The 17021-nt window shown below is 38.6% G+C and overlaps 1 protein-coding gene across 1 annotated transcript in view; it reads right to left on the bottom strand.

Annotated features, from left to right (window-relative positions):
* commd10 (COMM domain containing 10) overlaps positions 1–16262 on the bottom strand; it is a 49957-nt gene extending 33695 nt beyond the window's left edge. The window contains exons 1-5 of the mRNA XM_026322594.1: positions 16128–16262; positions 14385–14475; positions 13564–13674; positions 12846–13001; positions 10466–10576 (exon numbers count right to left, since the gene is read on the bottom strand). Of these exons, the coding sequence (XP_026178379.1) occupies positions 10466–10576; positions 12846–13001; positions 13564–13674; positions 14385–14475; positions 16128–16156 (498 nt within the window). The 5' untranslated portion in view covers positions 16157–16262. The remainder of the gene's footprint in view (positions 1–10465; positions 10577–12845; positions 13002–13563; positions 13675–14384; positions 14476–16127) is intronic.
* Positions 16263–17021: the final 759 nt, after the last annotated feature.

Here is a 17021-nt window from a genome sequence, read left to right as displayed (position 1 = left end):
AACTGAATAAAGACAAGGGAAAGCAGTGGGGGGGGAAGCAGTGGGCGCGCCCATCCATATACGCAGGGGACACCGGTTCGACTCCCGAGCCCGCCATCATATGACCTGCATGTCTTCCCTTGCTCTCGCCCCTAATTTCCTGTCTATCTCCACTTTATCAAATAAAGGCAAAAACTGCCCCTAAAATAATAATAAAAAAACCAACTAATTTGTGGTTTAAAGCACCATGTACAATATCTTCTGTTTGAATGTCACCTCGCTAAGAAAAATAAATGCCTAGAAATAGCTTGGTGTTTTCACATTGTTTGTTCACACCCGTCACACTTCCTACACAGAGGCTGCAATCACTGGAAGGAGACAAAACATATTAAGCACCTAAGAAATGCCGAACCCTGAATTGGAATGACTAGAGCTGGCTGTTCATCCGTGGGCAGAGACTATTTATCCAAGGCTTACTGTTTACAAGACTTTCAGCTCAAACCTCAAGCCTTTCAACTCTTGAATTTAGGCCATGCCCACACCAGCGAGGATACAACTGAAAATGCCTTAAAAATGTAAATCAGGCTCTGGCACACTGGCTAACATTAATTTTCTAAAAGCTTGCTGTCTATATGTAAACATAAAAAAAAATAGTAAATTATGATGAAAACAATATAATCACACATTATCCATTATAATCCTTTAGATTTTAAGGAAATTAAATTTGGTTGCCATCTCTCAGGAGCAACCATTCAATGTATTTATATATTTAGTTTTTATTGTCAGTGGAACATTTTACTATTTCTCTGCTGGATTCAAGGTGCAAATGCTAATGTAGGTGTTTGTCTCTACATGTGTAAGTCCTGCGATAGAATGGTGATCTCCCTCTTGTTCAGTGTCAGCTCCAGGGTTCCCCATCTGTTCTATAACTCCTCCCCCTTCTGTTGGGAGGTGTTCTAAAATAAAGATCACGGACTAGAAATTACAAGTGTGCAATTTGCAATTAGTATGCCACAGTCCCTCAACATCATGTGCAATATCAATTAGAGATTTTACGGGCAACATCCATTTCATGTGCAGTATCCGTTAGTGATTTTCATGTGCAAGATCATATGCAGTATCACTTAGCAATGCTACAATGCTACATCAGGATCTGGTTGTGGTTATTCTCATAAGAACTGGGTGTGGAGTTCTACCTCTCACTCAGTTGTACATTTTATGTCTACTTGTGGACATTATGGATTATTCCCAATTCCACTTTACTTATTAAGCCATTTTATTATTTTGTATATTTTATTACTCTCTTTGCTCTTGGAGCAGTCTGGCACAAGAATTTCCTCTGGGACTAATGAGGTTCTGTCTTATCTTATCTTATCTTAAATTAGAGCAAATGGAACATTTCAAAATTATTGCTATTGCTACTTCACATTAAACGTATTCAAATGCTGAAACAAAACTATGTATTTGATGCCAGATATTCCTTAAAAATTCTGCAACAACTTGACAGTCATTTTTTTGCGTTATTTATTTATTAATTATTATTAGATAAATAAGCCAGAGCTTTTTTTTAAGTCAGAGACTTTTATTTTTAGTACATTGCTAGTTCTCCATTGTCGTAGCGGGGTAAAGTGTCATTCTCTTACCTTACATTCTCTCTTTAATCACTTATCTTTCAGTTATGTCAGTCACATGATGTCATTACTAAAAAATTCTGTTGCTTTTGTCAGAAAATTTTGATGTGAAGGTCAAAAAAGGCTACTTGGTAACCAAGGCTACATAAACTCTTGGGCTGTAGCAGTGCAAACCTTAACCTACTTACAGAGTCATCAGTCCACACAATTATATGCTATATATGTCAATTATGACACCTGTATGTCTTCTTATTGACTAATGAACTGAATTAGCACAGAAAAGCTGTGGACGTTTAGTCTGTTAACCTTGCTGCGATGTTGTCCCTGTCCATACTACAATATGAGACAATATGAGACAACTTTAATAATGACATTTATAAGGTGCTGGTGTGCTTGATGCCAACACATTAACATGCACTTTGAACCAAATAAAGCTGCAGTTTGCAAAATAAATTAAACCCAAAATAAATGCTCACGTTTAAAAGCATCTAAATCAAGAAGGCTGATGCTGCAGAGCCAGGGAGAATTGAGACACTGAACGGCTCCAGCACCAAAATAAACAAGCCAAAGAACACAAGCTGTGTGTGAGCCATACCAAAATGATTATGGTGGTTGCAGCTAATTACCGCTGCCTGATATGGAGAAAAGAGGGAAGGTGCCGTGTCTGGTATCAGCCTCTGCTGCCAAGCCCATACACACTGTCTACTTTCCAACAGGGAAGGGAAATGATTTTTTAAATGAAGAACAGCTACCAGAGGTGAGAAGTATAATGGAACCATACTGAATTCATGATGTGAACTACTATTAGAGATATCCACTTGAGATATGGCTCTTTTTGCATAATGCACCCAGACCTATCCCAATGATCAACAAACCACAAAAGTTTCTTGTGCCTCAACAGACAAGTGGTCTCTGCGGGTGACACATATGAATGTGAGCACAACTTATTGCAGTGCAGTGCAGTCCCCCCCCCCTTCTCTCAATCTGATCTTCTCTTCTTTGCTAGTTTTCCAATGTAAAACAAACAAACAAACAAACAAAAAACAATAATAATAACATAAAAAAACCTTAAGTTTCTTTGTTCATGTTTAACTTTGGATCTACTTACTGCAGCATGACATTGAGAAGGCACCTAAAAAAGCTGTGTCAAACCGTAATCTTCTAAATGTGTGTGGGGTGGCTTAAATACAAGCTGAAGCTAGCCAATATCTTGTAGTGCAAGCCTTAACTAACTATCAGTGTGCCAGGTTCTAGGATAAGTGGCACTCAACCCCTTCAGCCAAGGCCTCCATTTTGAAACAGTATGCATTTTAATGTATTAGGCTGGCACAAGGTTGGAGTGCGGGTCATGGGCAACAAAGCTGTGTGTGGATTTGTATCTATGTGTGCGTGTATGTAAAAGAAAGTTCTTGCAAAACACAAGTAACGGCTGCTATTCACAACTGTAAGGACTGTTTTTCCACTGTGTGACAGAGTAAGAAGATTGCCAAGGCAGCCAGCCTGTGCCCCCATGGTATGTAGACAGTGTCGCTCTTATACACAAGGAGAGAGAAAGGGGAGGACTAAAATTTGTGTATTTGTGTGTGTGTGTGTGTGAGAGAGAGAGAGAGGGGGAGAGAGAGAAAGCAACAGAAAGATAATGAGAGAGACAGAGTTAGGAAGATTACAATACAGCTTCGAGGAGACAACATCAGCTGCCCCTCCAATAAAGCAAAAAATAACCAATGGTTTAATGCCAGACATAAACATGGTGTCATCAATAAATCTATTGAAGTTCTGACTAGAAACAATGATGTTTTCCATTTATTGACAATGCTATTCAGCTCATGCCAAAATGTATTTGCAGTTATATTCCATATTTTATTTTTAAAAGTCTTGTATGGCAGATGGTGTTTAGACATCATCTGACATTTGAGAAGTCAGATTCTTTTATTAAATTATGTTTTGCAAAATATCACATATTTCTTTCTTACAATAAAGCTTTGCCTACACCGGAGGTTTCAGTGATCTGTCTCAACTGCATCTGATGGAACAGATGCACTTTTATTTTAATCAACACAGGCACACTTTCTCACTATAACATATCACTATTTCTCAACAACGACTGCATATTCTGGTCAGTGCCAAAACCTAGATGACCTACAATAACTACTGTACCTCAACACATCCTGTGTAGACACTGAGGAATAAAGCTGCTGCTGCTGCTGCTGCTGCTGCTGCGCTACCATGCTGCTTTCCTGATGTTGCCTGCTGGATATGGTGTAAAATATCGAAAGGCATCAGTACCATAACTCATGCATTCCATCTGCAGTACCCAGCCCTATATTTCAAACACCTGTCAAGGCCTTTCTCTAAAGCAACATTTTATCTTTCAACAAAACAGTCAAATACAACTCTAACATCAAAGAGGTTTGATGTTTCATAGTACACTGGTGACAATGTGTTGATACAGGCGGAGAAAGCATTGTGCCCTATCATTGCATGTCAGATGACAACACCACCAGGCTCTAACCCACTCATTATAATCATTAATTCAAGGAAAGGAAGAGGCCTATGGCTCATATCCTTTCACTGTCATTATACCCTGCCATGACGGGATACAAGCAAAGACAACTGTTGTCAACATGAAATGCAGCACAATAAAAAAACAAAAAAACACTACAGCAATCAAAACAGAAACAACATGAATAAATAAACCTGTTCATGATGTGATAATATATCTGCATTATTACAAATATTTGGCATTTGAACAAAAACGCCCAGCCGTTTTACCCTGTGTATGCCTATCAGCCAACTTCCACTGGAATGAATGGATGTGATTTGGCTCTTCGCTTCTGCAATCAGTGCGTCTTGTTTAAACTGAAATAGATTTCTCACCCCAGCATGGTTCAGCCAAGAGGCAGAGCAGCCTCTCTGAAGTAAACTCCAAATAACTAAAATGAAGAAAGAAAAAACACACATGCACATATGGAAATCTCAGGCTTATGCACTCTTACCATTGCTACCAGCTAGGGCAAATTGGCAGCACATTATGAGGGGATCAATGATTACTTCTGGATGTGAAACAAAACAGGCTGAATAATCAGAAGCAAATAAAAGCTGATCACAGGAGCGGGAGATGTGCGAATAAAACATAGACATTAAATCAGTGAGATTTAAATGGGAGCTGCAGTTGGATTTGTGGGGTTGATGGCTTCCCTGCCTGGGTGTCAAATATGTACCGTGGGTTTGCTGAACAACATCCAAACATCCCCAAATCCCCCTGGCGCCTTGTGAGAGGCAAAAGAATCTGGAAAAGAGACTGATGGGAGAAAACAGGAGTGAAGGTTATGGGGGAGGAAGGGTGGGTAAAAGAGGGAGATATAGAGAGTATGTAATAGGGAGAGAGAATCAGTGGGTACCCCCAGAATAAATAAAAGCCATGACATCATCGTATGGCAATGAACAAGGCCTGGGGTGGTGAGGAGCTGGGGAGAGAGAGAGAGAGGGAGACTGGAGAGACGAGAGCACCCATAGTCACCCATTCTGCCTCTCGGGGCCCATCCTGTGGAATGGATAAGAGCTGAACAATGTGCCCTCAATGAATAGGATCCCAAATCCCACAGAAGAAAAACAAATCACCAGTGGGAAAGGGGGAGGGCGAGGGAGAGATGGAGAAAGAGAGAGAGAGATGGAGAGAGAAAGGGAGATCCTGAAAAAGATGTGCACACAAAGCAACAAAGCATCTTGGGGCTTGTAGCGCAAAGCAAGTAGAGATTAAGACAAAGCTGCCTTTGTCCTTCCAGGCTGGTGGGTGGCTTGGTGTGAAGGATTTGAACTTGGTAGCATTCACATCAGAGCCCTCAAATATATTGATCCAGCCATGTAATCCCTCAAATGATAAATGAAAAGGTTGGATCCAACATGTGGGAGGTAGTAACTGGGCTTTGCATAACCCATCAAGACAGCTTTGAGTTGCTTTCAAAGTTTGGCCTGCTGCTCGTGATGTCAAGTTTGACAGAGACACGTGAGGCAGGGAGGAATGTTCAGGGAGCCTCTGATCACAGCACCTCCCTACAGAAGTCAAAATGGGATGTTTAATTGCATTGCTCATCACACAGTGTTAATAAATAAAGTCACAGCTATCATAGGGCTCAATATGTGTGTATTGTTGAATGCTTTCAAACAAAGCGCGTCCATTCCTCCGTGATTACAGCACTGCTGTAAGCCAGTGTGGAGAAAATAAATTAGAAACACAAAAAGAAAAGTCTTTCATGTCTGATGCTTTGATAACAAAAACAAGCAGGTTTCCACAAACTAGAAATAGTTACCTTACAATTTGGAGTTAGCTGGGGACAACGTGACACAAAAAGTTCAAACAATGGAAGAATTTGCTCATGAATATGTCAAAAATAAAAGAGGAAAAAAAGAACTGCATTATGACATTTGTTTTTGAGATCTATGAAAGAGAAAAATGCTAGAAAGAGCATGGGAGCATGTGTTTAGGTAGAATAATGCAAATGTGAAAGAGCCAATGACGCTGCTACACTGATCTAGCTGAAATATGATCTTTCTGACAATTCAGAAACACCTGTGAATGAATGAGCACAATTAACAGCGGGGCTTCTATGATGCTTAGAGACACTCACTCTGTGAGAAATCTGAAACAAGATACAGCTGGAGTTATTCTCTAATTCCCACATCTTACTGAACTCCTCTGGCATCATTTCCACCAAGAACAACAGTTTTTGGAGAAAAAAAAAAAGTTACTGCCTCTTTTCTGGAGATACATGACAAATGACAAGCTGCCGTTTTGTGTTTGAGTATACTGAATTGGTTGAATAGTGAGGAGTTAATATTTTTCTCAGTAAAAAGCCATTTGTATACTGACACAACCTGGAGCCAGACACTGTATCTGCACCAGCTTAAAGACGCTGACCCTGCTTTTTAGACTCTGATCTTCCCCTTGAGGATGTGAGTAAAGCTAGAACTAACTTTAAATGACAGAAACAGACAGGAACAGCAAATCTTTACATACTTAGCACTCAAGCTTGATAAAATGATTGTAGTTTTATTTTCCGTCCCCCAACTAATCAGCTGATCAACTAGTCAGTTTAGCACTAAGAGGAAGTGAAAACTAACTTCAGACTGGGAATGAAACAAGGACGCACTTGAATGTTATTACTTTAATCAAAATGCCAAACTTCTACAAACAGTAGTGTCCTCTATAGTAAAGTGGAGGATCCTGCTCCGGGATAATGTTGCCCTTGCTTACAAATATTAATTGACTGTTCATGGGCCATAGGAGCCACATTCGAAATACTCTGTCTGGAATTTTGTCTCAAAGCCACATTTAGTATTTTTCCACTTTTATGGTTTGAAACTCAAAAGAGCATAGCATTATCAATTCCCATCAAGTCTGCATCAAGCTACAGATACCCTTTGATGTAGAAGCATGTAGAAGTTACATTAGCTCAGTAGCTCTTAGCACATGCCTTGGCAACCAAACTTGTTCACAATAAATATTGAAATCTGCAGTGGCTGCCTTGTAAGTGGATGTTCTGTATTATAAATGTCATCCTATCCTTGGTCGGCAGAGCAGTGGCTCATTCTAATTCCAAAGGACAGCAACACAGAAAGAAAGAGATACCACGACCACCAAGAGATTTCAACATTCAGACTCATTAAAGTGACATCAGTGTGTCCACTTGCAAGTTTCTGAATAAAAAGAAGATGGATATTGTGGAGAAAGAAGGCTAAAGGCTATAGATAGTGGGATACAGAGGGATACAAAAGAGCAAAAAAGAACCCTCTGTTTCAATCAGTCAGCATTTTATGGTACAGTGTCAATACATGCAGACTAGACTTTAAAACATGTATTAGCTAAATCAGTGGTTCACAAGCAGAAAGATCTGGATTATGAACAAGTTAAGAGGAGATGAACCAAAACATTTTTCTGCTCCTTGTTTCTGGACATTTTTGCTTTCAGTAGATGTAACAGATGTGTTTGGTTCTTCAGACCTCTAAACACAAAAGCAACAGCAACTTAAAAGTTAGCAGCCAATGAAGTACTGGGCAGAAAGCCCCTGATTGCTGTTTTTAGTTGTTTCTTTTCAAGCATGGCATTATCCCACAAAGACCAAAGCTCAATAGATAGCACACCTTGGAATTAAAAATCTCTTTATTTATGTTTGTGCAGTGAAGAAAAAAAATTGTCTGTAGTCAAGAGAGTGTGCTTAGTGAAAACAGATAAAAGCACACAATCTTGCTACATTTCATGTTTTGATAAATGGGAAACAGCAAACTATTAATAACTGCAACTGCTTGGGTAACCACACACAACTGCACTTGTAAAGAATCATCTCATACATAACTACTATTATTGTCACTCCCACATACACTGTACTGAAATTCACTACTGTCTTTACTACATACTTATCATGTCCAACAGTGACTTTCAAGAGAAATTTACACAAAATCCCCTATTCTCGCCTACTCGTCCTCATTCTTGTTGTCACTTTGCTGTCCTTTACTTCATCTTATCCTCTCCCACTGTCATTTTGCTGTTGTCATTCTCCTGACTTCCATATCTTCTTCTCTCTGTTCTTTGTCCTTCCTATCACCTTCCTGTGCATGTTGATCTTCTTTTTTCTATCCAATGCTTAAACCCCATTTCTTTGCTGAGGTTTTTTTCCTTCTGACAGCAGATCACTTAAGGCTTTTTGTGTCTCAGCTGCTTCTCCTTTGGGATAACAGAGAAGGTATGCAACAGGTCTCTACACTAAATGAGGTGTGATGGATTTACAGATGCAATGAAATTCTTCCTCAGTACAGTTTTATTGTAGGAAACACCAACCTTCCACCAAAGATGATACAAATTCACTTTAGGGAAACAGCAGCTCCCCTGGGTTGGGTGACTGTCGCATGGAAGCAGAAACAATGATCTACAATTTCAATATGTATCTTTAGTCCACATATTTTGGAGGCAGAAGCAAAACAGAAATTCCCTTGACAATAAACACTCAAAAAAATGTAAATATCCTAAAAAGCAGTCTGCTAATTTATCATGTCTTCTAACACCTTATCTAGTGTACTATAGATATACTAAATGTCACATATTGTTTGATAAAGGAAACGTGAAGCTCCCTGGCAGTCCTGCTTTTCCTTCTCCTTCTCCTCCTCCTCCTCCTCTTCAGGGGACGTGCTAATGAAGCTGGTCAGATGGGACAGCGATCTAACTCCCCTTTTGGATTCCAAGTAATCAATAATATATAGATGGCCATGATCACCTTTCTCTCCTTCTCTATCATTTCCTTTACTTTATCCTCTTTATCTTCATTATTTTATTCCGTCTTCTTTGCTTCCACCTCCTCTCCCTCTCCCTGATAGTTCCTCCCCTCCCATCCTCTGTCACCTTAAATTCTCTGATTTCTCCTACTTGCAGTTTTGTCTCCTTCTCTTCCTCTCTCTTTTGCAGTGAGGGTGTTATAAATCTGCGCTGTAATTAGTATGACACTTGCAGCTGAATTTCATTTCTATTTGCAACTAATTTACTTCTCCGTCATTGCAGTGTTTTGACATTACAGAAGTTGCGCTGAGCAGTTCTCAGAGAGTTTGGAAGAAAACAAACTTACTGTCAGAAAACTCTCAGAAAATAATAATAATAAAAAAAAAAACCTTTGCATACTCAACCTGCCTTAATACAAAGTTAAGCGAGGTGTCCTATCTATCTCTGATACTTTACTACCCCCAGGGATGTTTCCAACTTGTGAGACAACAGTGCCCCCTGAAGCTCACCAAAAGCTGTGCACATCAGCAATGTTTATTGAAGTTGATCCCTCTACACTTCTAACCAGCCTTGTTTCAGCCCCACAGCTATCTCCTCCCACAAGGGGAATTGTGTAAGTGGATTTAAATAAATTAATGCCTTTTTTGCTATCCTAAAACATAGCAGAAAATAGTCCCAAACAAAACAATCCCACTGCTGTTGCATTCACAGTGATAAAGAAAAGCATATATTTTTGTAGATTATGCCTATAGCTCTACATTTAAGACGGTAAGAATTTGAATACGTCATGCCTAATTCCACATTTAGTCCTCTAGGGATTGAATACAAAGCAGCGCATAAGAAAGACACTTGACTAGTCAGCTGGAACAGCACTATCTGGGCTCGGCAGAAAATCAATCCCACCATTTTGTGACAAAAACTGGTTTTAAAAGAGACCAGTCAAATGCCTGAAGGCCATAACTAAAACGTTCAGCATCCATGTCAACAGCCATCCTGTGAAGCATTTACAAAATGCTAAATATATTTCAAAAATATGTCAAAATGTCAACATCACTTGCTTAATCTTATCTTATTTACTAGTATACGCTCCTATTTGATGTTGTCAGAAGAATAAAACCTTAAGTTTGATTAAATATTTCCAACTAATTCTATTCTTCAAAGGTCAAAAATCATAAAATGTGGTAAAAAATAACTAGTTACAATATGGTGCTCTAACAAATGCATACGCTGTCTAATTCTAGCTACAGAAGTGAGTGTGTCTCTCAAGAGAACAAAGAGACCCTGGAGGTTTCAGATAACAAGCTCCCTGATCGCTGGTCTTTGCACTACAGTTACTTTGGAGCCAGATGTACGTCTACCTCTGGGTCAAGACAGACACCAGTGGGATTACCATCTATCAGCACAAAAAGCAGGCCAGATTGGAGTCGCTCCTCATATACAAAAGGCGTTCTCTGATTACAGTGAATAAAAAGGATTCTTTAAGCAGTAAGAGTGTTTACAACAGACAAGTGAATGTCTTAGCAAAGCAGAGCGAGAAGAAGAAATGGCTGACATGTTCAATTACTGTATTGTATGTGTGTGTCCATACCTCAGAGTTTTCATTGTGGAGCCCGAGCTGAAGGACAGCACTGGGAGATTTCAGTCTGGCTTGACTGGATTGGGCCATCTGTAGGTTCAACTGCCAGCCGATATACTCCAGCTAAAACACACAAATAGAGCTGATATAAAATGCCTCAGGCACATCTTCAGAGACAACAAAACAAAGTGCCACTTTTCTAACACAAAATAGTAGAAGCAGAGAAAAACTGTATAACTGTATGTACAGTGGTGTATATGGGTATACTGACATTTTATTATTGTTTATTCTTCATTACGTTCTTGCTATTTCACTTAATTTTCACTGTTCATGTCATTCTTTTTAGTTTGTTTTTATTACACAAATGAGAACATTACAGGATACATTAGAGGTATTTTTCATTATTCATCGTGATTCACCATTTGGTCTATTACGTTACTATATCCTACAATAAACACTGACATCACCACATCATCAATAATCCAAAACCAACAAATATTTAATTTACTATAATGTACCATATAGTGCCATGGAAAATTCTAATAACTGACCACCAAATATTTGTCATTAACCGCTAAGTATGTAACCTAAAGAAGTAACTGTATGATTATGCCTCTACCATCATCATACGTGTGAACATTTACTACTGTAGAATATTCCTTAAGCTTCTCAAAGTTAAAGTTACTTTGCTTCCCAGCCACAAGACTACTGTTCTATAATCCTTACTCCAGCATTTCAAAATATAGAAAGAAATCTTATTTAATGCTAAAGTCAGGCAAAAGTCTTGTAGTGTCTCCTCACACCAATCTCAGTGATTTACTGAGAGATATTTCATCAGTCAAGCTGTAACAGTATGATAGATTTGCAGTACTGAGTCAAGGCAGGGCAGTTAAGTGTTTTATGATGCAGAGAGAGGCCATAATATTAAACCATGTGTGACTTATTGGGTCTGGATGCTTACACAGCATCAAAGGACAGGTGTGATGTGAGGAAGGGCCAGGCCACATTATTCACAACAGGGATGACAACCACATTAGTGTGAATAAACATCACAGCTCTGTGTTGTTAGTTACCTATTTAGAGAAATTAATCAATAAAATACATTGAAAAACACATATGCTGTGTTTTAATATTCTGTAATACATACATGACTAAATTAGTACTGTACTTCCTCTCTAATTCATTTCTATTAATACCATCATCATCATTTGAAAAGAAAAAGCAGGTAATCAGAGGGATCAGCGCTGTTCACTGCAGACAAAAACACCTTTACATGTCTTGAAACAGCAGCATTCATTAAAACTGCTAATGGCCTGGACAATCAGACAACTACCAGTGATCATCATAAACAAACTGGGATGTTCAGAAAGCATTTTAGCAGCAAATGCTCAAGAGGAATTTTAGATTAATGACGATGTTGGAAATACTTATGTAAAAATAATGGCCAACTAATTTTCTGTTGGGCAACTAATTGACTGATCAACTAATATTTTCAGCTATAATTGAGGCTAATTACTCTACATAGTTCACCCCAGTTTGACCATCACCCACATGTGTTCACAGTTTAACTAATGGGACAATGTAAGAATTTTATGACATAGCTTCATATGCAAAAGAAAGAACACAGATACAATAAAGTTATAAATCCTGTAAAAAAAAAAAAAAAAAAAAAGCCTAATATATTACTCAGAATCTCAGAAACTCTGCCTTCTATTCAACAGAAAAAGTGAATGAGAAAACAAATGAGTTATATACAGTGTCTTGTGTGACTTAACTACTGCCCAATGTCAAAGCAGAGGTCATCTTTAGGATCAATGACTAGTACAGCTTCCTGGCAGCAATGCATGGGAGAACGCAGACGTGTGAGACATTGACAAGTCAGATGTGCGAGTTTATGACAGCAGCAACAACCATAATGTCACTGATGCAAACATGCAGCTGATTTATTCTGTGTTAGATCTTAATTCCCCTGACTTTGAAAGGAACGCTGTTTGAAGTGTCACTGCTTAATCAAGTTCCAGAGGGGGGGCAGATTTTAAAATTAATGTGACAACTTGTGTGAGCTGCTGAAATAACTCTTTGTAACATAAACAGTTAAATGAATTCACAAAAAAGAAGGTCAGACTTAATATGGATAGTCCGATGCTGATTCTCAATCTACTACCATGTCTCACTAAACACTGCTCACTTCAAGGGGATGAAGTAGTGTGAAGTGTGTCCAATAATTACTCAGTGTCTGTGAACGGATTAATTTTACACTTGGGTTTAAAAACATGGTCAGGCTTTGGTTTACACTGCAATCACAGTAATTGCAGACAAAATTTAGAGTTGCAGCAAAACACACTGATGGTAACAAAGCGCAAAGAATAATAAACTTGTTTCTTAGCCTTACCTTCCTTGGGGCAAATGTATTGTGCTTTAGCTTCTCCACCAGCTCAGGTCCATTGGTGGACCAGATTTGAGAGAAAACCTCAGCCTTGTCTGGGTTTAGATGAACCGCCTCCAGCTGCTGCTGCAGAGATGCTGGCTTCACATTGTGATACACTGCCTGCAGAGGAGGGGAAATACAGTGTACAGTAAAATAAATGCTACTATTAACTATGCTTTACAGGCTTCTTTTACAGACCTATTACTGTGTACTGTGCACTTAACACTGCTGCAATGCAATAACTTGATAGACAACAATACAACAGTGACACCAGCTGGAGAAATGGGTTCTCCACACTAACAGGAACATATGTGACACTATGCTAGCGACTGTCTTTCCAGCTGTATTTAGAGTGATGTTCTTTCTCCACATACTGAGTTACTGGAAACATGCACATCAACAAAATCGTCCAGCTGTGGCAATTTGTCTCTTTTCATGAACACAGAAGGCAAAGTGATATACACACTCAAACCAAACTGGGTCCTTTGCCATCAGAAATTGCCTCTTGGGGGGAACCTGTACAGCTAATGTAGATCATAACAGTGACTCTGCATGTTAACACTTGACCCCTAAAAATAATTTTCCTAAAGAACAAAGATAAGACAAATTCCAAAAAAAATGACAACATTGCAAAATAAGTGTTCATGTTATAAACAAAAGATGTCAGAAAACCATGTCTCACCTGCTCTAGTATGAAAGCAGATGTTTCCAGGACTAGACTGAGAGCCTGTTTATCCAGCGAGAGAGCAGTCTGGAGTTTTTGCTCCTCTTCTTCGCTGAATGTCCGCTCTTCCTGTGAAAAAAAACATTCTTTACTGTGTTGATATGAAAAACTCCTCAAAAAGATTGATCTCTGACTGACTGAGCCTAAGTGGCATAGGAGATTTTATTGCTACAAAATTATTTAAAATAAAAAAAAAAAGCCCAACATTTAGTTAGAGCATCAAAAATGTCATCAGTGCAATGGATTTTTATAGTTAAATAAGAAGTAAGTTATGATACCATAGCAACACAGCTGCTGACACAGAAAGCAGACACAAATTAATAATAATAAACCAAAACAATACAACACTGTTGACACAATCGGGACCCAAACAGGTTGCAGAAAATAGATGGGTTAAATTAAAAGTGATCATTCCTTAAAGCTTATTTAATGTTTTTCTAAAACTTATGAACTTATGAGTTCCTGAGCTTCCTAGCTATTGCAACTCGCAACAGTGATGGTGCCATCTGACGGTACAGACTGAAACTTCACAAAAAGGTAATAATAACTCTTTAGAAATTAATCACAAACTATTTTGGAGTGAACTTTTTGAAAGTCAACTAAGAACGATCAACTGGGCCAAGCCTGTGTGTGCACTCATTAGAGCCAAGTCTCACTGACGGCTCCAGCATCAGCTAAGTCATTATGCATGCACTGTTCTCTCTGGCACTACAGCTTTGCTGCACAAGCCTCAAAAGCCTCTTGTCTTTGGCAGGGATAACACTGTGCAGTCTCTGTACCTTCAGATGAAGCTTTTGTATGATGCGGGAGATCAGCCTGGAGAACTTGTTCACATCAATCGTGTTGATGCAAGTCACGGCGTCTTTTATGCTGTTTGGAAAGAAGAGCTGTGTTAATGAGAGAGTGCAGAACGCATTCGGATCTTTAGTTTAGTTAAGCCAAGTCTGATGATATATTTCAAATGTAACTCTATACACATCAATGTTAAAAGTGCATAGCAGCCTAAATTGGGGTGCCGTATAAATACATATGAATATAAAGACGATTACACAAACACTACCTCCTGCAAAGTAAACATGCTGTACACAAAACCATGTCAGTAGCTACACAGCATACAGTATATGTGTATTAAAATTAAAACAGTGATGCCATAATGTCAAAATAAAAATCAACAAGAAGCATTTAAAATTGTTACTCAAATCAATTAGCGGTACTACAAACACTGAAGTACTGCTTTTTTTAAAATGGTTATCTGACATAATAAGTCAAAACAATACATTTAAGACAACATTATTTCTTACATTTTATAAGCACAGCACTATGCAAAAGCTTTAGGCACTAAAAATACACAGGGGATGCTTTTGATATAAATGACATAAATTGTGTTTTCATTTATAAATTAACTTCATACCAAACGCAATAAATGGAACTAAACCTAAATCTAATCTAATCAGTATTTGCAGCTCCCCCCTTTGCCCTTAAACCAGCAGCAGTTCTCTTTGGTTTGACCTGCACACAGTTTCTCCTGGTACTTGGCAGCACCTTGGAGAAGCTGCTGTAGATCTTCTATAGATTCAGGCTGTCCCAGTGTTTCTGTCGCTTCATATAATCCCAGACTGACACCACACTGCTGAGACCAGGGCTCTGCGTGGGTCAGACAATCTGCTGCAAGACTCCAGGTTTTTCTTGCCCCTGAAAATAGTTCTTCATGAACTGTAATGGGTACTTTATGGACTTGTCATGCACAATGAACCTGGGATCAATCAGACACCTGATGGTTTTATGTGATAAGAATCTAAAACACATAAAGTGCCTAAAACATCTGCACAGTGCTGTACATTACCAGCTAACTGAGATGATAATCAGCAGATCAATCAATAATGAAACTTATCACAAGTTCGAGCCCAAAAATCAGTAGGCACTGCTGCACACACTGAAACTACCCATTCAGAAAAACTGTGACTGCTTGACCTAGTTTTTCTCTCATACATAACTGTTGTTTGTCCTGTAGATTTTACTGCACTCAAATGTACAATCTTCAATATGTAAAATGTGGTTGGTTTATATTATACTGTTGCATAGTTTTGTTTTGTTTTGATGCATATGCATAAACTGGAGTATTTCTGAAGCAATTTACCTCTTTCTAACTTGACGTATTAAATATACCCTTTGTGGATTTTGTTTCATTTACATTTCCCTGAAGAATGTCGTGGGTTTCCAAAATATGAGTGTGAAAAGTATAAAGTGTAGCTGCTTAGCTAACTGCTACATACCACAATGTTTGCTATCACAAGAGTATCTTGCAAAGAAAGTGTGCAGACAGGAACCCAGATAAAGACGCAGTTTAATGGTGACAGTCCTAATATGGCTCATTTGCTTGTTAATGTCCATTTACGCAGCAAATCAACAGTATCGACATCCGTCAGTCTGCCTTCGTGTCAATAAAACAGGCTGCAGGTACCGTAACGTTAGCTAATGAAGGGGCTCTGTGTCTCTGAACTAAAAAAAAAAAACATACTCACCTTTGCGTTTCTTTTATTATGGAAGTCATTGCTATCTGTGTGTTTCTGCAGATGGAAATTAAAGAACGGAACAGAGCCAGTCAAACCAGCAGCACCTCACGCTGTCATTTCTGCTTCCTGTTGTCACAAGACAAGTCACGTGACAGTCAAAGCTGCGCAACAATGCGCAGCAAAGTGCAGGGATGATGAAAACAACCAGTTACAAAAATAAAATAAAATAAAATAAAATAAAATAAATAAATAAATGTATGTCACATGTGTTATAACAGCGGCGGAGGTAGAAATGATTTAAAAAGGTTGCGCACAGCCATTGTCTGAAATCAGGTACAAGAAGCACTGGACAAACCCTGAAACAATAAATGGATCAAAGCTTCAATACTGTGGTGAAACCAAAGAGAAGGATTAAGGAGAACAGCAGCTGCAGTAGTCTCTTACTGAGATGGTGTTGAAAAACTGTTCCTTGGATTAAAAAAAACCCTGGACATTGCCCTTTGACATATTTTGGAAAAGTCATTTTTAGACCAAGTTTCTTCTTTATAACCATCTTATTTTTCTCTGAGAAGTTCTGGTCTTCAAATTGAGTAAAATGTACTGCTTCTCTTCAAAAAACTTTGATTTTCTTTCAAATAATTTTCCTTTGCTATATGAAGAAATTTGAATTAGGATTACTTTTAACTGGCATATATATAATTGCTGCCTTTCACCTGAGAGAGAGCTGGGATAGGCTCCAGCAGATCCCCGTGACTCTGGCTTTCAGGAAAAAGCGGGTATAGAAGATGGATGGATGTATAATTGTGATTTCACTAAGTCTGGGAAAATGGAACCAAACTGGTATTTTGGCTCGGCTGAGTTTTTCTAAAATGTTTAGGTTTTAACTTTTTGAGAACAAGGATC

Source organism: Mastacembelus armatus, chromosome 9, assembly GCF_900324485.2.
Source record: "Mastacembelus armatus chromosome 9, fMasArm1.2, whole genome shotgun sequence".
NCBI lineage: Eukaryota > Metazoa > Chordata > Actinopteri > Synbranchiformes > Mastacembelidae > Mastacembelus > Mastacembelus armatus.
This window is presented reverse-complemented; position numbering and strand designations above follow the sequence as displayed.